General features: G+C 43.0%; 1 protein-coding gene and 1 long non-coding RNA gene across 2 annotated transcripts in view; both read left to right on the forward strand.

Moving 5' to 3' along the window:
- The first annotated feature begins 6 nt into the window (after positions 1-6).
- The window catches only part of ANKH (ANKH inorganic pyrophosphate transport regulator), a 139,210-nt gene continuing 116,187 nt past the window's right edge, over positions 7-23,029 (forward strand). The window contains exon 1 of the mRNA XM_046671154.1: positions 7-451. Within this exon, the coding sequence (XP_046527110.1) occupies positions 356-451 (96 nt within the window). The 5' untranslated portion in view covers positions 7-355. The remainder of the gene's footprint in view (positions 452-23,029) is intronic.
- On the forward strand, positions 14,587-15,928 carry LOC124244533 (uncharacterized). The gene is made up of 2 exons (XR_006890068.1): positions 14,587-15,161; positions 15,267-15,928. It is a non-coding gene; the product is annotated as an uncharacterized LOC124244533 (long non-coding RNA).

The raw sequence follows: 23,029 nt of genomic DNA on the forward strand, positions 1-23,029 counted from the left end.
ATTTATTTCCGGGCTCCAGAGCGCTTATAATGGAGCCGCTGTCAGCAGAACCTTCTGCTGCCGCTGCCGCCGCCGCCGCCGCCGCCGCCGCTGTCCCTCCTCTTTTTTTTCCCGGCAGATCTTTGTTGTGTGGGAGGGCAGCAGGGATGGACTTGAGCTTGAGGATCTCCTGCTAGAGCAGCCGCGCTTGGAGAGGGCGCCGCAGCCGCGAGGAGGAGCCGCCGCCGCCGCCCGAGGCCCCGCCGGACCCGGCCTCCGTCCGCCCGCGCCCCCGCTCGGCCCGCTCGGCCCGCGCCTCCCGGCAGAGTGCCCTCGCGGCGGCAGATGTGTGTGGGGTCAGCCCACGGCGGGGACTATGGTGAAATTCCCGGCGCTCACGCACTACTGGCCCCTGATCCGGTTCCTGGTGCCTCTGGGCATCACCAACATAGCCATCGACTTCGGGGAGCAGGTAAGCCCCGGCCGTACCCCACGCCCGGCCCGGGCAGCGCCGCCCCGCGCCCCAAACCCCGCGCCCTGCGCCCCGGTCACTCTGCCTCGGCCTTAGACGCCCAGTCGCCAGGGGATGGGGGCCGAGGGGAGTCACCTGCTCCGAGTCCCTTTTTATCCTGGAACATTTGGTTGGGTTTGCAGCTTGTCAAGGATGACTTTTCCAGCTCTTCGTTTCCCCCCTCCCCCCCAGTTATTCAGCAGACTTTTCCAGCTCTCTCTGAAAACGTTAAAAGACAGGAGGGTTTGAGCTTCACCTATAGAAGGGTTTTTAGTGCACAGCAGGAGTATTATGTAATTTATTATTATGTAAACCTCAGGTCGGTAAGTAAAGTGTAGTTTCTAATAAGTCAAGTGCTGGTGTTATTTATCCGGAGTTGGTGGTGATGGTGATGGTGATGATGGGGGAGATTTTGTATTAGAATGTGTCCAAGTTGATTTCCCAGGTACTTCTAATTTTTTTTTTTTTTTTTTTTTTTTTAGCCCAGGTATGCATTAGGGGTGTCCAGATAGGTCCTGAGAAGCCGACCCATTGGCATCTCTAGTTTGGGATTTCTTTTCTCTTGCATCACGAAAGAAGGGGAGCACATTTTTGTTTGTTGCCTTCTCGTCCGTATTTCTTTTTCATGTTTTTCCCCATTTCTCTCCATGTGGCGTCATTGCAAATCTAGCGCTGCAGACTCGCCAGCAGCGGAGCATTGGTGCTCTGCACTTTCCCTCTGGGGACCGTTTTCGCAGGGCCTCCAGAGGGATGCAGTTGCATTTTAAGGCCGGGAAGAGGATGGGGGGGGGGGGGGGGTGGTATCTCGCCACCTTGATGGACAGATGTGGGAACTGGCCGGGGTTCCTGGTCAGCAACGCTCCTGGTTTGTAGTACTTTCTTTTCCTTTAAGTGAAGAGACTTCAAAGGATGTTTATATAGAAAATCCACCCATTTTGATGCACTTACAGAATTTAAAAAACCAAACAGTTTTTCAGAAGGGGGTTTGTTTGACTCCCTTTGATGAATATCTGCCTGGATTTGTTTCTCTGTGCTCGAACTTTTGATTGATTGCAACTCTATAAACTCCCTAATACTTAGCCCACGTTGTAAGCTACTTTTTACTTTGAATCTTACTGCTGATAAGTATTCACAATGTAGCATAGTCTCTGGAGACCTTTGTCTAGCTAGTAAGCCAACTAGTTTTCTTTGAGGAAATATTTTATCTTTTCTGTTGCCACTTTGCCCTGCCACTATCTCACCAGGGCCCTCCAGGGTTTGGCTGCTGCTCCCCCTCTTTCCCGCCCACCTTCCCTTCTTGCATAATTAACTTGTGACTTTGGGCATTTCCTATCATCGGTGGAAAGGTTTTTAGACCTGAATTGACTATATTGTACATTTTAGATGAGTCAAGCTCTGTGTGGTCACCTGAACCTTTCTCTATTTTAAGGCTTATCTTCTTGGAGCTGCCCCAGAGGTTGTCAGAAAGCCTGGGCTGCTCTCCTGATCACTTCTGTCTGAACTGTAGTGTGTGTGTAAATTAAATAGGGACAACTGGAGGAAATAAGAGTATTCTTTGTCTTAATTAAATGGCCTGAAGCATACCACAGTATTGGCTCACGTTTGCCTTGATTTAATACAAGGCTGATAGAACTAAGGATTTGATTTTAGTGTAAGGGAAAGGATCTCCTGAGGTTACAAGAGGGAGGCTAGACATAAGAGCTATACAGATGGTTTATCCTAGTGGGGCTAATAATTCAAACTCATCCTTAAGACGTCGCTAACCTCGTTATTACAGCTGACATAAGCAAAGTACTAGAAGAGTTGTCTTTTGCACAGAAGCAAGTTTTATCAACAAGTGTTGTTTGAGGTTCTTATCCTTTAAACACCAGTGTATTTATGAGGTTAGAGGCTGCCTGATGGTGGAGATATTTTATCGGAGTTAAGGGTGGAGAGATGGGGGCAAGAAGTCGACAGGTCTTCAAAACCTTGCTTTGCCTTCTGGTATCAGATGATAATTGTTTTGCAGAATGGTTCAGGGTGAGAAGAAAGGATCTTGCTTTTTCTTAGTATTAAACTGGAGGGGAAGATTGACAGTGTGAGGCACCTGGTCATACGTGGGTAATGAATAGAAGAGCGTTTTACCCAACTGCTTTGAAGCACAATAAAGAGGAGGAGCGATGAACCTATTTGCAGGCGTAGGTCTACATTAGACTTCTGAAAATATGCAGCTCTTGGCGTGAATGTTCATCAAGTTCTAGACAGTTGGACGTGTGTAGGTCCCCACCATTCTTCTTTCAGAGTGGGCGGGTGTGTGACACCTTGCAGTGAGTGCACAATGATTCATATTTCAGTAATTGACTGATCCTAAAGTGGGGAGATGGCATGGGAGGACAAGATCAAAACAGCCCTGGTTCACATGCTTTCGAGATGATCAAGAAATGCAAAATTAAAAAATAAAATATCTCATCAGCTTTTACGTCTCTGGCTTGTCAAGAACAAAAGGATAGTAAAATCATTTTCAATGTTTCTGAGATGAGTTTTTTTATGATTATAAACATCACACTTTGTGGTTTCTGTAGAAAATGTGGAGAGAACTTTTAAAATGGAAATCCAGCTATAGACAAGATTCCACTGAAATCTGAATAAGCAGCACACGTGTGACTGTGCGGAGGAATTAGACATTATCTCAGAGCTATTAGTGCGTGGGGCCGGGGGCAGGGGCTGTGAAGAAGCCTGTGACAGTCCATCCCGAGCCTCCCGATATTCTCCGTGAACACTATCTGTTGTATATCGATTTTCCTGTAATTTTATAGTTCAGTCAGGGAGGAAACCCAAATAGTGTGGAGTATTTGTTCTAATAAGACTAGCAAAAACCTATTATCACATTTTTCAATTTTGGTGGTGGCAATAATTTGAGGGGGCAGGAGGGTTGAATTCTACACTGAAAACAAAAAAGCTGTATGGAATAGAATGACCTGCTTTTTAATGTTAGATATAGGCGCTACAGAAAAGAATAAGAATACATCCATTATCACAGACACTAAAAGAATATTTAAAGAACCCTGTAGATGTGATATCTTTATGATAATTGCAGTATATGTGGAATTATTATTATTTTATCTGTATTTTTACAGACTGAGAATCAAGTGTTAATTGCTTCCAGTCGTTGAGGACTTAGTATGAGCTTCTAACATCTCAGCACATGTTATGTGAGAGGAAAGAGTGAGGGACCTAGGCACCTTACCCGAGATCACACAGGCAGTACAGAGCAGAGAGGGCTTCAAGCCTAGATCCACCTGGCCCTTAGCCCTTCTGCTCTCTGCCTCGTGCGGTCAAGCTCACGCACTGAGATCTGCCCGGGAGTTCTTAGAAATTTAGGAATAAGTTCTGGCTTTTCTGATTCCCAGCCTAGTTTCCAATTTAATCTTAGCTGTCATATTTTGAAGTCTGAAGACTCAACAGATGTAGGACAGTCATTACGAGGGCTCCCAGGAAAGGGAGATGGTGACCAAGAAGTTCATGTACAAAGAGCTGAATTTTCCAGCTAATTAATTAAATCAACATCGTATCTTATTTTGACAAGGTTGGTGTAGCCTTTGGTCAAGAGGAGGAAAAACGATAAGAAATAACTGATACTTCACGATAAAATTATTTGGAAATCACTTTTCTCATTAGAGCAATACAGATTGCTAAGGAAAGAAGGAAGATGCTAAGATTGATTTTGAACAATGTATTTCTTTAAAAATGCCCATTTGATCTCCCCGTGTTCAAAGGATTGTTATTTCTGTTTAAAACTAAACTTGGTGCAAAGTCCCTGAATTCCTTAAAAGCCAAGTTCACCAAATTATGTAAAATAAATCAGTGAACTTTTTTTTAAGGTACTTAGTAACACTTAAAATGTTAAGGATGACTATGCTTTGCAAAGACTTTGAAAGAGAAAAGAAAGTTGAAATTGATCTCTCTTAAGAAGAAGTGCATTCTGTCTAGTGCCAGGTAACCCACACTTTCACACTCAAATGATAGCTTTAGGTATTTCACATTCCCCTGAAGGATCCACTGAATTTAGTTGACTCCAATATGATAATTCAAAGACCCAAGGTGTTTGTGAATGAGGAGTTTTGCATATAGATTGTTAGAATTACTGGAGTAACTAAGATGCGTAATAAGAATGTAAAAATGTTTCCCCAGCCCCTCTTTCTAATTTAGGAAAGCCCTTTCTGACATAAGAAACTTGGAGTTAGGCTTCCATAGTATAAGAGGGTCTCAAATTATTAATATCACAAAATGGAAAAAAAAAAAAGAAGCCCAGGAAAAATAGCTTAATAAATGTTCTGTCTGCTAAGTAGAGAAATGCACCCCCTACCCCACCAAAAAAGGTCCTTGTTAGACTAGGAGGTACAGGAATGAAAAAGGGTGAAGGGGGTGAATGTAGTGTATGTTGCAGGTCACTGTTGGGAAGGACTCTTCATCAAGGTCACTAGGTGATGGAAGACACCTCCCCAGGCAGAGCCTGTCTTTTAAGTAATAATAAAAATGTCCATTGTGTCTTCCACTTTCCAAAGTACTTAAAAACAGAAATGTAAATCCCAAGCTAGGTTTCTAACTAACTGTAGAGGGAGACTTTTCTCTCCCTCCAATGTATTTTATATTAATGGAACAAATTTCAAAATAACATTTATTTTTTCTAATTATAAAAGTAATATATGCTGTTTAAAGTTTGATTAAGTATTAAAATGAAAGAAAAAAGTAAAAATGCCTCTAATTCCACTCTGAAGATAAAACTTCTTTAATATTTTGTGTAACTCCTGCCAACTTTTTAAAAACATATTGAGAAGATATATATACACATACGTGTGTGTGTGTGTTTCACTGAGCACAGAGGCATTTTTCCCATATCACTTAAAAGTATTTAAGTTTGATTTTAAATAGCAGCATAATATTTGCTTATATGAGCATGCTGCAGTGCCCTTTGCTGTATATTCTCCTATTGTTTAAATGCTGAGGTTTTTTGTTTGTTTTTTGCAATTTAAACTTTCAGTGAGCATCTTTGTATAATAAGTTAGATGATGTTTTCTCTGAGTGCCTTGGGCTTTGTGCCTGGCATAATTTGGTGCCTATTTCAGTTTCTCATTCATACATAGAAAATGAGGTCACTCTTTTCTGGCAGTCCATATTTAGTCAAGGACACTGTGACCTCCTTAGTCCAGTTGATACCACCTCTCCACCGTGTTTCCAGTTCTCTTTAGATGTACATCTCCATTTAAAGCACCTCTCTTTCAGTGCACTTAGGTAAGCAGTTTATTTCTAAAGCCACGAAGGTGTAATCCCACACTTGGTTTCTTTGCTCGTTTATTTATTGAGGTGGTTTGATGACCAGCCTAACTACTACTTGGTCAGAATACTTCTTTCCAAGCATCATATCCTTCAAAAGATAATCACATACTTCATACATCAAGACAATGTCTAAATCTCTTTCTGGTCATACATCACATTCTCTAAAGGCAGTTTTTAAAGTATACCGAGTAATATCGTTTATGGTACCGTCTCCCTTTTTAGACATGACAAGCCCAGTTTTGTATTAGTGGTCAGGCATCTGGTTTCCATGTCTTTTTGCTCTCCCTTGTCTGATTTGGGGCAGTGGCGCAGGTTGTTAGCATGGGAGGACAAAAGATCATGGATGGAAAATCATTCTTTTAATGTCCTAGGTGAGTTGGAATAAATATGTTAAACTCATACCAAAGTGACTTATGTGATGTCTACATTTAAAAAATCAATCTTGTATTTTTTAATACCTGTGACTCTATTAGTCACTGTGGAGATGCAATAGAAATACAGAAAACCTTCTTTTATGCAGCATTATCTAGATACAAGCTACCTATGTGAGTGCATTTTCTTCATGACTGAAGCTTATCCTTTACAATGCAAATCATTGGTTTTCTTTCTTTTTTTAGTCTGAGAATTATTGTTGCTGGAAATCTACATTGTACATTTCTCTACCTTATTAAATATAGTATGCAAAACATAATGTCACATTTTTTGGTGGCTTGTGAACGTTGTGCTGGGCAATCAGAAATACCTACTGACTGATGATATTCAAAATAGTTAACAAGGAGTTTGGCACAGACCAATAAAATAACAATAATAGGGGCTGTCCTGGTGGCGCAGCGGTTAAGTGCGCACATTCCTCTTCAGAGGCCCGAGGTTCGCCGGTTCGGATCCAGGGTGTGGACATGGCACCGCTTGGCACGCCATACTGTGGTAGGCGTCCCACATATAAAGTGGAGGAAAATGGGCACGGATGTTAGCTCAGGGCTAGTCTTCCTCGGAAAAAAGAGGAGGATTGGCAGCAGTTAGCTCAGGGCTAATCTTCCTCAAAAAACAAACAAAAATAATAAAAATAATAAAATAATAATTAATAAAAATAGCTAATACATGCTGAGTACTTGCTTTTTACTTTTCCACTTTGAATCTGCTCTGGGTCCTGGAAACTAAAATTTGGTAGAATTCCATGAAAAAATGAAGAATAAATCATTTTGGAGGCCTCCTTTGGGAAAAACCATACACACTCTGTAATACCTGCTTTCCTGCCCTGTTCTGATTTCGTTTCTGTTCCAGAGATTCTAGAGTCAATGTCAGGTAAGTGACCTTTGAACAAGGATGCTTTGCCATATTTGACACGGCCCCTGCTCTCAAATTGCTTGGATCCTGGTTAAGAAAACATGCATGAAACACTTTTGCAATCAGAGCTGCACAGAGCAAAATGTCTAATTGCACAGTGCTGTTTATGATAACACATGGTGAGGTGCTCAGTAATTGCGGTAGAGCAGTAAGTCTGTGGTCATGGTGATGAAACAGCAAATTCTTTAGACGTAGTTCTCATCTGGGGGTTGTAGCCCTGTCTCCATCTCTCTAAATGCTCAGAGTGGATAGCACCCACCTGCAAAAATGAAGTCAGAGTCACAAGATAGGTAAATTAGCAGACGTCATATCAAGCCATGCAAACCCAGGTTTTGTGGGGGTTTGGGGGGTTTTTTAGAATTTATTTATTTTTCTTTTTAAGGAAGATTAGCCCTGAGCTAACGTCTGCTGCCAATCCTCCTCTTTTTTTTTTTTTTTTTCCTGAGGAAGATTGACCCTGAGCTAACATTCATGCCCGTCTTCCTCTGCTTTATATGTGGGACACCTGCCACAGCATGGTTTGCCAGGCAGTGCCATGTCCACACCTGGGATCTAAACCGGCGAACCCCGAGCCGCGGAAGTGGAGTGTGTGAATTTACCTGCTGTGCCACTGGGCTGGCCCCAAGGTTTTGGTTCTTTGTCTTTGCTATTCCATGGCTTTGGGATCATTCGGCTCCTATTCCAACAATCAGATACCACTCACGATGCTATAAGAATAGATGAGCTTACAGTTTCAAAGACAACGTCTAATAATCTCAGTACAATTAGAAGATCTTGTACATCACAACTTACTGGTTCTCCCATGTGGTTGCTTCTTCATGCTAAAAATGTTTCCAGAATCTATCCTAGGAAGGGGAATAACTTGGTTATTTGTCAAGGCAAAAATTATTTATTCCCCTAGGTAAAGAGTTGTCAAAATACAGCTGGTACATCTGGTTCAGGAAATGCCACAGGGTCACTAGGGATATATGGACCAGCTTCATTTCCAGTTGGGGGACTACATTTTGGTTTAAGTTGGCTCACAGGTCCTCGCTGGTTTTTAGACTTGTTAATGATATTTTGGTATCACAAGATTGGTGAGGCTTTCTGTGAGTCGGACACTTCTGGCACTGTTAGAGGATTGCCTTTCTGTACAGGTGGGTTTGTCAGTATGAATCGGCAGTCCTCTTACTAACGTGGGTCAGCATCAGGGTCCCCAGCCTCAGGGGTGGAGGCGGGGCTGTGTGTGTATGTGGTCCTTATCCTGGAGCATAAGGAGGCGAGAGGCATCCCGTTTACCAGCGTTCCTCCTGTGCCTCATCGGGGTCTGCAGTTCGTCCGTCGTCATCCCACCTGGATGGAGACTGCAGCTGGCAGTGGGGACCTCCGACTCCAGGCTGGGAGGAAATTAAAAATGAAAGTGGGAATTCCTGGATAAGACCCTCAAAGGTGACTTGAAAGGTGAGTCTCCTCAGAACATTTAGTTGAAATTAAATGGCTGAAAAACAGGATGTCTACCAGCAGGTGAATGAGACTTTTTCGAGGGAGCGAAATGAGCCATGAACAGGAAGGGGCCAGTGTTGGCTTTGCGGCTGTAATCTTCACAGGGTGTAAGAAGTGAAGGTAGCTTAGTTTCTAGAAGACCCAAAGAGGACTGCCTTGCTTCAGTGGTCCTGTGAGAGCTGGTCGCTCTGGTTATTATCCTAACTAAATGATACTGAGTCCACATCAATAAGCTTTTGAGAGTTCCTGTTCAGTTTTTTAAAAGTGTCACATTAAGGCTAAGGAAGTATTTGAGTGCCAGACTGTCATTATCTAATTTGCCATTTTGGCTTAGGTGTGGTGTTTTGTTTTCAAAGCTGCTTTTAGTACGATAAGAAGTTTGTGTGCTCTTGAATGCTCCATAAACAGCCCAGAGATCTGTTGGCCACTGGGTTATGCATTTTAATAGAGGGGAATGGTAGTGTGGAGAATCTAAAATAGCAGATTACAAAAAAAATTGATGTCTGAGAGCTTTAAATGGTCTGGCAGGAAATTACCATGGCTGGGACGCTGAGGCCTCCCACGATGTGTGGCCTAAACTTGACATTTTATAAAGACAAACTGCGCAAAGGACGGTTAACAAATAACCACACTTAAGAAAGAGGTAACTTTCACCTCTTCATGATTCTAGCCAAGTCCAGCGCCGAAGCAGCTGGAAAGACACATTGCTGCCAGCTTGATCCGAAATCAGGGAATCGAAGGCAGCTTCACAGCGAATGTGGTTGCCTGGTGCTCTCGGAGACCTCATTTTTTCTTGGGTTGTGGTTCATAACCGCTCCCTTTCCAGATGCTGCATTGCAGCCCCTGGAGGCTGCAGTAAGGGTGTACCTCCTTTCTACTCCCACACAGAGGCGCACACCTTTCGGTGTTACCCCACCTGGGCCTCACACCTGTTGGGCTGTTTACCAACCCTGAGCAGGTTCCCCAGCTGACACTGTCGGTTGTTAGTCCACCATGTGTTTACCAGGCTTAGACAAACCAGTGTTCCCACAGCAAAGAGAAGGGAGCTTGGACTTCGTTCCAGGGACCGTGGAGACCCACCGGAGGGCCCTAAAGCAGTGGACTGAGCATCAGTAGTTGAGGTGCAGAACCACCCTCATTCCTCTAATATTCTTATTTCTCTAATATTCTTATTTACTCCAATTCCTTTTAGGCTTAACATGTCTTCTTTCAGAGGGGTGCTAGTGGGCCTGTTTTTAATTCCTTTTTAAAAATCAAGGTATAATTTACATACAGTGGAATGTACAGATCTTACACGTACAGCTCCCTGAGTTTGGACAAATGACAGATGCATACCTGTGTGTAACCCACCCACCCCAATCAAGATATGAAACATTTCCATCAGCCCAGAAGGTTCCCTGGTGCCCCTTCCAAGAGGTAACCACTATTCTGCTTGCTGTGGCAAGCCTTTTTAGTTGCTCATGCAAAATGACACACATGTATTGGGTCTCAGCTAACTGAGTTTGGGGCCATTCCTTGTTATGACAGTGCATAGCACTGTTATTCTTTCCTCTTGCAAAATATGACTCAACATGTGGATTTTAAGTGGGTGGAGGGTTTGGCTTTCTGTGTAAAATAACTTTTTCCCTTAGTTTGTACTATTTGGTGTTTTTAACTCTTCTAATGATATTCATCCTTCAATTATATGAACTGCTGATGATTTGGATGTTCAGACATGCTTAAAACTTAAAGTCTGCTTAAAACACTAACATCATAAAACAAAATGTGGTATATACATACCATGGATTATTATACAGCGTTAAAAAGCAATGAAATTATGTTGTATGGGACAGCATAGATGAACCTTGAAGACATTATGCTAAGTGAAGTAAGTCAGACATAGAAGGGCAACTATTGTATGATTCCGCTTATATGAGGTACCTAGGATAGTCAAATTCATAGAGACAGAAGGTAGGATATTGGTTGCCAGGGTTTATGGAGAGGGAGAAATGGGAAATTGTTTAGTGGGTACAGAGTTTCAGTTTGGGGTGACAAAGGTCTGGAGATGGTGGTGATGGTTGCACAGCAATGTATAGGTACTTAATGCCACTGAACTATGTACCTTAAAAGGGTAAAAATGATAAATTTTATGTTATGTATATTTTACCAAATAAAATTTTTAATTAACGCATAAGCTACTGAGAAAGCCGGTGGCTTTTGGAGAGGATCTTTCTTTTTAAAAAATATTTATTAATTTTATTCTAGTTGTAAATGTTCATTGTAAAAAGAAGGAAAATCAAAGTATCAAGAAGAAAATAAGAATTGTATGCAAACCCACTACCTAGAGATTATGATGGTATTTTCTTTTAGTGCGTGTTCTCCTCACCTCTTTTCTGTGCATTTATTTTAAAACAAAATTGTAACCTCTTTCCATTTTATATCATCGGCAATTTCCTTGATTTTAAGTATTCATCTAAAACGTGACGATTACTGGGTTCTCAGCACTCTCTCACACCGACGTACCATAATTTATTGACTCCTCTGTAGTTAGGTGTTCAGGCTGTTTCTGTTTCGGTCTATTATTAATAAGGCTCTGAAACATTTTTGTACAGAAATCTTTGTACACATCTGATTATCTCTTTGGGTTAATACTAGAAATATTTTTGCACATGCACGCTTTTTCTGCTGTGTGGGCCTCCGCTTCTGTAGAAAGTTGTCCCAGTTTACCCTGCTCGCACTGTGTCGAGGTGCCTGTGTGCCTGGCCCCGGGGGCGTTCCCTCTCTCCATGCTGTTTCACTGTCCACTGACTTCTGCCACTGGGCTTCTGCATTTAGTTCTCTTCAAGCCCACAGGGTATTGAATTCCTTAAAGTGTTTTCTTTTATTAAAACCTTTTTTTTTTTAATGCTGAGAGATCAGTTTTTCATAATGTAATACTTTAAAACTGCCAAGTGGTTAAAGTCCTTTGTGCTCCACTTCCGTGGCCTGGGTTCATGGGTTCAGATCCCAGGCGTGGACCTACTGTGCTCACCAGCTATGCTGTGGAGGTGTCCCACATGCAAAAAAAAAATGGAGGAAGATTAGCATAGATGTTAGCTCAGGGCAATCTTCCTCAGCAAAAAAAAACCCCAACCTGTTTCAAGACTTTCATTCTTTTCAATTAACACGTGTTTGGAACCAAATACATACCCCTTGTGGGGTTAGGCATAAGTGCAAGGAACAAAAGGATTGTATTGGTTTTTCTTGCATATATCTGGGAAGATACCTGTCCTTGCAGATTTCAAGGCAAAGTGCCCTTTTTCAATGAGTTTAATGATGCTCAAGAAGTTTTGCTTCCCACAACTTCCTGGGTGAACATGTGGAAGAGAAGAAAAAATGTACTGAGCCTCCTAGGTGCCAGGCCCTGCCCTAGGCACCGGGCATGCATGGTAAGGGGGAGAGGTCACCTTCCTCACTTTAAAGATGAATAGATTAAATAGCTGTGACATATCACTTGGCCTCTCAGTGGTGCCCCAGGATCCTCTCACTGAAGGCCTGCTTAGAGTCTCATAGGAGGATATTTGGTGTTGACTGTGTTCTAGGGAAATATAAAGCTAGTGATATTTAGGGGAACTGGAGGAGAAAATATTCTCTTTTCTACCATGCTGACCATACTTCTTCCATTCAACCTGGAGTCCACCTTGGAGAAAAAGGTACAAGAGCCGAGGGAGGGGGCAATGGTTCGAGCTCATTCAGAGGAGCACTGAGTTCCTGTGGATTCCGCTCTGCTCCCCAACTGCCTCTGCCACAGTACTTTCTAGCAGGGCTGCAAGCTGACCACAGCATGGTTGAGAGAAAGAACACCCACTCCTGACAGTCAGGACCCCTGGATTCGACCTCCATCCCTGCACCCACTGCCCCTGTGACCTTGAGCAAAGAACTTGACCTCTCTGAGCTTCAGCTTTCCCAACTGTCAAATGGGGATAAAGGGTTTACGTACCTTCTTTTGGAGGTTATAAACCAAGCAGAGACTGGACACAAAAGTGCTTTGAAAAGTCTGAAGTGCTACACATAGGTAAGGGTACCTACACATAGGTATTGCTAAGACTTTGAGCCTGGTATGCTGGTGCTACACTTGTTTATTTTTTTGCATTTTTGACTAGCTGATTTTTCTTGCTTTGCATTGGTTCGATGACTGGCATCATGAGGAGGATTTCTTAAACTAGAGCCAGCTGGGTGAGGGGCAAGCCGAAGCGTGTTTAAGGGCAGATGCTGGAAAACACTTGGATTTCACAGCATGTTTCTTAGCGATACTGTTGCTGCTTTTTGGGAGGACTTTGGAGAAAAGACATTTAAGGCTGGATTTCCTTGGTTGTGTGTTGTGTGTGTGTGTGTTTTCTTGAGTTACCAGGATTTAGGTGACATATGCTTTTTGAAATGATAGGTTAAATTTAATTTTCTTTTAATTATAGGCTGCTGTTTGACACAGGTTTGGGGGAGGGGTCCCCATATTCCATTGACTCCTTCTCTGATCTAGACATACAAATGGGACCAAGCCTTTCTCAATTTTGTTGACAGTTCTGACAATGACACACCAGGGTGTTTTGAAACAAAGTATGGTGGCTGCTTAGTGAGCTGAAAGTTGTAACTCGCTTCCCTAGATACTTGAGATACTGTTTCTGAGTGTTTTCACTGTGAAATAATGGGGAATGTGGAATGTGGAGGGCAAGAGTGTCTTCATAAATGTGTTCATTCAACAAGTATTTCTTGGACATCTGCTGTGTCCCAGGTACAGTGCTAGTCACTAAGGATGGACTAGGAAAAGGACTGATGCTGCGGCTGTGCTGCGGTTGGTCTCGAAGGGCGAGGCAGGCACTTACCAAAGAAAGTGATGGGGCTGAGATAGAGGAAGAACAGGATGTTTACTGTGGGATCTTATAAGAAGCTTTAACCCATCCTAAGGGTCAGGGAAGCTTTCAGCTCAAGCTGGGGCCTGAGACCTAGAGAGAATCGTGTGTATCTGTTCTGGAAAGCAAGCGAGGTCCAGGTGAGTAATGACAGGTGCTTAGTATGATTGGAGCAGGGAACACGACCAGGAAGGTACAGGAAGTGAAGAGGGCAGGGTGAGCAGAACCGCTGAGTCAGGGTAAGGAGTTTGGCCTTGACCCTGAGAGCAATGGGGAACTTTGAAGAGGTCTTAGCCGGGTGCGGTGTGCTCGGATTTGCATATTTGAAAGATAATTTTTGTTTCAGGGTGGCTAATGAATTAGAGGGAGGCGAGACCAGAGGCAGGAAAACCAGTTAAGAGGCTCTCTTGGTAGCCACCAGAGAGGTGGTGGTAGCAGTCTAGACTGGGGTGGGGGGCAGGGAGGGAGGGCTGAAAGAGGAAAACGAGCAGAATCCTATGGATTGGCCATTGATGGGATGGGGTGAGAGGGGATGGGGTGGATGGTGATGCCGCCAAACCTTAAAGGAGCCGATTCGGAGTAAAGATAATGAGTTCCATTTCGGTCATGTGAATTTGTTAATAGACTTAATAAAATGTTTTAAATTGCTTGCCTGAGAGAGAATACAAATTATGCATAACATTGGGAGCTACAATAAATACTTAGTGTCTGAACAGAGCTCCCTCTCTCTCCTCTCCTGCCCTCCTTCTCCCTCCCTCTCTCCCTGCCTCTCCCTGCCTTCCTGGGGTAACTTCATTACATTCTCTGTAGACGCAAGCTTTTACATTTTTACCTAAATGCAAATGCTATGAATATTCATTTTCTTCCTTCAAAATGTAAAAATGCTTTCTTATAATAGTCAGTTCTCAGCCTTTTGCCTTAATGAAATAGTGAAATGGAAAATTCAAAAACATTTATAAGTATCTGGCGTTGGAATACATTAGGACTTTATCTGCATCATCATCGCACTCTGCTAAGGATAATATTACATTTGGACCAGGTGCCTGGTGACAGCAGAGAGATGCCATCTGGAATTAAATTTGGTGAGCCTCTTTGGTTTGCTTTGTTTTTCTGTATATTGAATGTTTACTGTGTAAACAGTAGGGTAGGGAGCAGACTAACCTTAGAGGGGTTCCTTTTATGGTTTTATGTTTGTTTGGGGTTTGTTTGGGATTGTAATTCGTAAAATTCATTTAGAATACATTTTGCCATAGCAGTAGTATTATAAATTTTGGTTAGGTTTCCAGGCCAATCTATATAACCTCTAGTGACATTAAAATATTATATATTTGCAACAAGGAGTAGTAGAAAACCACGCTGTTAGAATAGTAGTAATTGGGGAAAATAGTAATATTAAAAATATTATTGGTCTTCATTAAGTACAGTTGGTTTAACAGTGTAAGGAAGGTGATGGCCATTGGGAGGAGATTGGAGCTGCAGGCCTTAGAGATTGGGTTAATTTTGAATCAAAATGTCTTCTTGCTGCATGTGATTCACCAGCTGTGATTACAGTAATTTGCAAACTCATAAATGGGAGAGTATGATGCACGTCCACGAAGATAACTTGACAAGATTCGGAGGAGAGGAGGATGCATGTGAAAAGGTCGTCCGGGTGGAATTATCAGGTGGGATTGGGGTGCGTTTTCCTGGGTGAACTGTGGGAGGCCGAGGGACGGAGGAGCTGCAGGCTGGATGCCCCTCAGGCTGCTGCAGGACGACTCCTTCCACAGGCGTCTTGGACCCAGGTGGGCATCGCGGACCCAGGACAGCCGGGTCGGCTGGGGGTGACGAATCGGGTAGAAGGAAGATAATGCGCCTTCAGCCATCGCGTGTGACATCCTTGCCTGTAACTTGCTGCAATCTAAAGTATGGTAGCGGGTGAGCTCTTTTCTGCTCATGCAACATGGAAGGCAGTTTTAAATGTTTTCACATGAAAAATAACTCTGCTTTCTTTAACTTAGAGAAATACTCGTTCTACTAGTCACAATCAGTAGCTACCTGGACTTAAAAAAATCATGTTCTCTGCCCTGTAATTTATTTTGACCTAACCATGTTTTACCTGCCTGGCTAATTTCCAAGGGCCCTGCCACTTCCATCTTGTGTTTCCTTTCTCCTAATTAGTCCTTAAGTGGCATTCAGATTCTGTTTTTAAGTGTATTATTGCTGTGTTTTCCAGTGAGGGTAAAATTTAAAAACGCCTACCTGTATCTATTGATTTAGGCTTACCTGTGCCTCTGTCCCATTGATATCTTCTTGAAAAATAATACAGAAGGTGACTTTTAATAATAGGAGACCCATAAGCTACCAGGAAGCTCAACATTTAGATGAGAATTTGTAATCAGACCATATCCATATTGTAAAAGGAATATCTCTAATATATATGTTACATCGACTTACATTCCTTTTTTGTTTTTTGTTTTGAGACTCGACCTTGTCATCTCCAGTGTAAGACATTTGCCTTAGATTGAGGGTAAAATTCTTAACCTGTTTTATTTTCTTTTTCATTCAGCAGAAGTGGGCAATCTTGTGTCAGAAAACAACACAATGAATATTGCCCTTTCCCCTGCCTGGTGCACACTTCACATGTGTAGAGCCCTTCACAAATTGTAAAGTATGTTCTCATTAAATCTAACAGTTGTTCCACAATCCAGGTGCATGTAGGGTAATGCTGCCCAGAAGAAGTGGGAGGCCGCCACCAGTGGACCTCTTTAGAGGACATGAGAGCCCGCTGGCCTGGCCGCCCTTAGCCCTCTCCCCCCGGGGAACTCCATCTCCCTTCCACGCCTACATGGTGCTTCTCAGCAGGGGCCCATGGAGTCCCACCTTGGGGTTATGGAAATGAGGTGGAGAGTGGAGAGGTGGCGAGGCTCAGAGCTGCTGGGAGCCTACTGTCCGTGATCTGTGCTGGGCTCAATGGATCACAGCCAGAGGACAGCCGCCCCTTCTCTGGGTGTTTCTGTGTCCTGAGCCGCCTCTGCTCCCCTGTCTGAGGGCCCTCTCTGTCATGACAGGTGCTCCCTTTCAGCACTCAGGTGTGGTCACAGCACAGGCTTAGCAGGGTTCCATGTCATTTGCAGCTTCCACCCTGGTCCTCCTGGAATTCTGTCCTTACACACACAGCTCTCTCCTTCCTTAAACATTCATAATCTATGGCTCTGCCTTCCCAAAAACGCTGGGCCCACTCTCACCCTGGACCGCCCAGCCCCCCACCCTCCCCTGAACACTGAGTGCCTTGCAGTTGTTTCTCCTTATCAATGAGGGCAGAGTATTACTTTCTTTAAAATCTAATCATCAGGTGAAGAAAGCCCTCAGTGTGGGTTCTCTGGGCTTTCATTGGCTGTATCTTCTGGCAGACACTGCAGTCTCCTTTGCTTTTCAGCACCTTTTCATAAATCAGGTGTCTTTTTTTTTTAAAGATTTTCTTTTTCCCTTCCAAGCATTCATCAGTTTCAGATTAGGTTCCCCGGGTTTCTGCCATGATGAATTTCTTGCCTTTTTGTGGCAGCCGGCTCCAGAGGAGGCGGGGGGAGTCACATTCGTTCCACCCTTCCGGGTGCTGTGCTCGACGCATCTCCACAGTCCATCACCTCTCCGTATTTACACATCTGTCTCCCCATCTAACCACGAACCCCTGAGGGCGGGGCTGGTATGTGACTCCACCTACTGTGCCTGCCTCCTGGCTCCCCTTCCGAGAGCACTCAGTGCAGAGGAGGAGCCTCAGAAGGACCTGAATGAAATCAATGGATGCAGTGAATGGATGCCTGAAAACAGGAGCTGCATAACAAATACGATCTGCTCAAGCCTCGTGCAGGTGTCCCCCATCTTCTGTCAGCTGAAGTGCCTCTGTCCCTCTAAATGGGGGGACCACAAACTGAGGTCATTAGTTTCTTCCTGAGCACAATACCTTGTACATGCTTAGCTCAGGGTGAGTGGCAGGAAGATGCCAATGCTTGACTGTGCCGCCAGAGCGGCCCCCTCCCCTGCCCAGAGAGGAAGGCAGCTCCTCTGGAAGGCTGAATCTGGACCCATGTCAGGGAGGGAATTACTAGTGGCACGGACTTGCTGTTTGGGTTTGTCAACTGGTTGGAATGTAGATGCCGGGAAACTGACAGCCTTGAATAACCATTTCTCTTGTGGTTGGGTGAGAAATCATTTTCTGGTGAAAGAAAATATGCAAAGCCATGCCTTTTGTGTGAGGTGATCTCACTTAAGGGAAAAAACTCAGGGTGATTTGGGTACCATTGAGGTGCTCCCTGGTGAGGAGAAGGTGTTAACTCTGCAGGACACATCGCCGCAGGGAGGTGAGAGCACAGTGGGCAAAGGATGCTGGGGAGGCCCCCTGACTACTCTTAGCCCTGAGAGTCCACAAAGAAGACCAGCTTCTCTTTAGGGGGCCACATCCACGTGGCTGTTAAAGCAGTATCTTAGTGGATGGCAGTCTTGTTTGATTGACAAGTGTGTATCTTCATCCAGGGCAGAGGAATCATCCTGCACAACCATGGCTGGAACTAGACTGAATTGGCTCGGATGTGAAGAGCAAGATTAGTGAGAAGAGTTTGTTATTAAATTAGCTGTTATCTCCTAGTAAAGAGCATTCTGCACTTCGTGCTTTTGATCATCAGAGTGGGCTGTGGCCAAACCAAAATGCTTTTAGGTGCCATAGTATCTGTCATACCAATGGCAAGATTATATTACATTTCATAGCATGGGATCAGTAACACTCAAGTAGTAGTAATTTAATAACTAGCAAACAATATTGCTATTAGGCCTGCCCTCCCTGCCTCTCTCCATCGCTCTGTCTAATATATCCCCTAATAACCTGTAATAATTTTCTATGCAAATAATGTTAACAATTATAGTTTATGGACTATCTATATATATCAGTCATGCTCCACACACTGATGTTTCACTCAACCATAGACTGCATATATGACGGTGGTCCCATGAGACTAGTACCATGTAGCTTAGGTATGCAGTAGGCTATACCATTTAGGTGTGTGTAAGTACACTCCATGATGTTTGCATAGTGACGAAATTGCCTAACGGCACTTTACTCAGAACATATCCCCATTCTTAAGCGACTCATGACTGTATTTAACGTTGTAAGAAAAGAAAGTCCTTTACTGTAGGAATTTTGAATTTGTTACATCATTTACCATTACACCAGGTGAGAGAATATGGTGGAAAATCGAATTAGAATGCTTTCCCTCCCCAAAATCCAAATGAGAAGATGGAAGAGAAAATGCATTTGGGATGTCCCTACCATCCAAAGTTTATAAAGAGGAAATCTGATCTCTTAATGTATGCCAGTTCATTAGCAACTGAGGTTGAGATGCACGTTCAAAGGGAAAAGGATGGAAATAAAGAGTGACAGATTTATTTATTTATTTTTTGGTGAGGAAGATTGGCCCTGAGCTAACATCTGTTGCCAATCTTCCTCTTTTTGCTTGAGGAAGATTATCGCTGAGCTAACATCTGTGCCAATCTTCCTCTATTTTATATGTGGGACCCCGCCACAGCATGGCTTAATGAATGGTATGGGTCTGAACCCAGGAACACTGGGCTGCTGAAGCAGAGCATGCAAACAACCACCACGCCCCCAGGCCAGCCCCAACAGTGATAGATTTTTAAAACATAATACTGTTTTGTAAACTATAACCCTCTCCTCTTGAACCCAGAAGTGTAATGTGTACATGTTTGCCATTTTTTCCCTTTGGAGGTTCTTAAAGCATTGATTACATAACCTTGGTAACATTTTGATAGTTTTCTGTTGTTTGAGGTTTCCCTTAGCATGATATGAAATATTTACAGGTTGTTTGAAATAAGCCAGGTTTTCTTTTTAATGGGATTGAGTTTAGTTTAAAAAAGAAAAAGAGAGCAAAAAAAAAAAAAAAAGAAACCTTAGAAAGCAAAGCATGGATTTGCCATTAAGCTGACAGTAGGGCTTCAAAAATAAAGCCTACAACCCCACAGGATGAGCATACAGTACGATGACTCTTAGAGTGACCCTAGGCTCCTATCGTCTACCTTTCGTTGTGGTTTCCCAAAATGGAGAGATAACCTCTTCATGCGTGTGCTATTGTTTCTTCCAGGGGTGGACAGTTCCTGGACGTAAAAGCATTTTTCTTCTTTCATCTCCTCTTTGAGGTGTTTTTGTTTGGTTTGGGGTGAGAGAGAGGGAGTGGAAAGAAATAAATCACTATTTTTCTTTCAACAGATCCTTAAAAGTAATTTATAACTTAACTCTCCTCAGAATAAAATATCATTTTCTTCCTAATAATTTCCACTGCTTTATCATAGAAAGGTGCAATAATGACACTTGAACTTGATAAAACAGAATATATAACTTAGAAAAGCAAATTAAAAATCCTTATTGACTTTTCGACTGTCGTTTTTCATGGGGTCTCGTAATGAGCAGTGGTTATTTGGAAGCATGTGGTCCTCCCATATTGAGCAGGAGAAACCATCTTTATCTTAAGATTGCCGGAGACACTGGGTCCATATCTATAGGCACGAAATAAATAGACCCTTACACTGCCCGTCTGTATGATTTGGCAGCCTCAGCAGTCGATTGTCCCTCAGTTGACATGGCCCCAAGCCATTGTTGTGGATCCAAAGGACAGCTGGAATCACAGGATCAGCCGCGTGCAGAGGCAGTCCACAGGATACAGATGAAGCCTTTGATACACCATCCTTCTTGATTACGACCCTTTTGTTCACTTAGCAGCCCTGTGAACCTGCTGCTTCTCTTTGTTGAAACATGCAGGTCCCGAAGGATTGTGGGGTACCTTCCTTTCTTCTACAGTCAGGGCATCCTCCTGCACAGCTCTTATTCAGAGCCCCACAGTGGCAGCCTCCACAGCAAAGCGGGTTTTATTTCAAAAGCAGCAACAGTCCTTTTTTCCCTCGATGATCTCTGTGTTCTTTACTGGCTGCATAATCATTCACTCTGAGGTACCTACTTTTTCCTCTTTTTCTTTTCCCCCAGTATGGATGAAAATAGTACAATAAAGATTTTGTTCTTGTCCACTAACGCCGTGCCTTTAGTGGTTTTTGGCTCCCTTCTTCTCCCTCAGAGCGATGTTTTGGTGAAGAGCCCTTAATCTTACAGGACAACCTGCAAGACTGCAGTTTGACAAGCAGCGAACTTGAGATTCATTCCTAGCGGTACCTTTCACAATGTGTCAAATGTGTGTGTTTGCACTCCCGTGAATTGCGTTGGATGACGTAAACTTGGTCTCTCATAGAACAGCCCAAGAAACAATAACCAGTTGCTTATCTATGGCTGTTATTTGCTCTCAAACTATATTCCATTGCCCACATGTGGAATAATTTTAAAAGAAATCCTTGAAAAAGCTGAATGACTACAAAGCATGTAAAACTAATTATTAAATAAATCTTGTCCACTTCTTGTCCTAGTCCAAACTCTAGTGACTATTACACTGAATAAATGGATTTGTAAATATTGCTGTTTCCCTACGGCTCTGTGTGTAGGGTGGTGTCATGGCATGCTTGTTGTATGGAAAACTAAAGGAAAGCCATGGGAATGCCTGCTTAAACACTTGAATCATGGAAATAGTTGTCTTAGACACTTTCGTAACAGTCTTAAAACTTTTAAAATCATAACCACTTCCCAGCAGTTTGACACGGTTCTTTAAGCGTGATTTACTGAAAGATACAAGGTTAGAATCTGGCTGTGTCAAAATAAGAGTTTTACTAGAATCTGTTAGTTTGTGAAAAGCCTTCATGGGGATTTTCTGTGGTCATGCTCATAGTCTGCAGGACCGGGGTAATTAATCCATTACCTTGGGCTCATCGTTAGTCGGACAGACCCTAGGTCTCCTTGCACCTGTGCTCATAGACCAGTGTTATAGGACATGAAAGGTACCCTACAGAACCCAGTGTGGGGAGAGTCAAATTAGACTGCCTGGCTCCCTTGGTGGATTGGAATTCAAGGGAAGCTCCAGCTCCCCTGTGTTGCTTCTCCTAGGGCTGGACCCAACGTAACCTCTTCTCAAGTCACTGTCAACCCAAGTCTTTTTGTAGGGAGTTCAGAAGACCCCGTAAATTTATGGCACTATAAGGGCAGGATGTACTGATATCTTATGAGAAACCCCCAAGATAGCCCTCCCTGGATACACACCCCTAAACACACACACACACACCGTCTTGTTTGATTACTTTATACTGTCTTCTTTTCTTTTCCTTTGTTAGTGAAAACAGAAAAGTAAAAAACAAAAACCATGTTTTCTTTGCCAACAGTGAAGCTTTCAGACCTCAGGATAGTGGCTTCAGGTACAGGATAGAGGGAAGAAACATAGCTCTGGACTTATTTATTCATCCAAACTGGACTCTTACCATATTCACTAATTAGATAAATGGGTAAAACAATACTCATTTTTGTTCTTTGCCAAAATAACAAAATGGAGGAGCTATTGGAAAGCGTGTTGCTGTCAACACCATTCATCTGGATGTTAATGGTCAGATGTTAAAGTCTTCTCTGAAACCTCAGTTGTAAAGAAAGAGCTTTTTTTCCCCTTGCATGCTTAGGTAAACAGGAATGGAAGAGCAGGAAAAAGCTGATAATATGATAGGTTGGTAAGTAATTTCTTCCCTGAGGGAAACATTTTAAGTAGAAAATTGATAGCTGCCCCATGGCTCCAGTCCTCCCTGGAAGACGCTACTAGGAGCACCAGAGTTCTCTGGGACCCAGACAAAGAGCTCGTTATACATAAAGAAAAGGCGGGGGGCGGAGGAGGGGCAAGAAAGGCAGAAATAACCCACAAACTCAGAACAAACATATAAAATCCTTAAAATCCAACAAACAAATCCCAAATCTGCAAACTCCTCATGTGCCTCTGTGAAGCAGAATGTTCGAGACATGGACGGGGCCCATCTTTGTACAGCCACCTGAGTCCAGAAGGCCTGGCTTCCATGTGCAATTGGAAATATAGAAAATGTAAAGTTATCTTTGACCTCCACTGTCTCTCTAGATCTCTGAGTTGTAGCTACAGCACCCTAATAAAAACTAAATAGCCCAGCAAAGCGAGAGCACATCTGAGGAATTCGAAGGCTGCATTGAGATAGAAATAGCATCAATGTCTTTCTTTAGGTTAAGGACCTCTTCTAAATTAAAATTTGCTGCTTTTGAGCTAGTAGCCAAGAAGTTTCGTGAAAGCACTGAAATATTACACATAGCTAGAAACACCTTAGGCCAAAAGTAAGGTCAGGGAATCTTGGCAAGTGAAACATAATTGTATGTTTAGGAAATATGCAAGTCTCTTTGCTTGTTGTGCAGAGAAAGAATGGACTATAAGAGAGAAATATAAGGTATCAGAGTTGTCCCAAGACTGCCAAGCTTGGGGATATTAAAAAAAAAAAAAAAAGCTTTATGTTATACCTACCATCCAGGAAAGTAAGACATGAGGCAGAGAAAGACAAATTGCACAGCTCTGCTAATAAAGTTGTTCTGCTCTGCAGCCAAGGGACTCAT

Source organism: Equus quagga, chromosome 9 (genome assembly GCF_021613505.1).
Source record: "Equus quagga isolate Etosha38 chromosome 9, UCLA_HA_Equagga_1.0, whole genome shotgun sequence".
Lineage (NCBI taxonomy): Eukaryota > Metazoa > Chordata > Mammalia > Perissodactyla > Equidae > Equus > Equus quagga.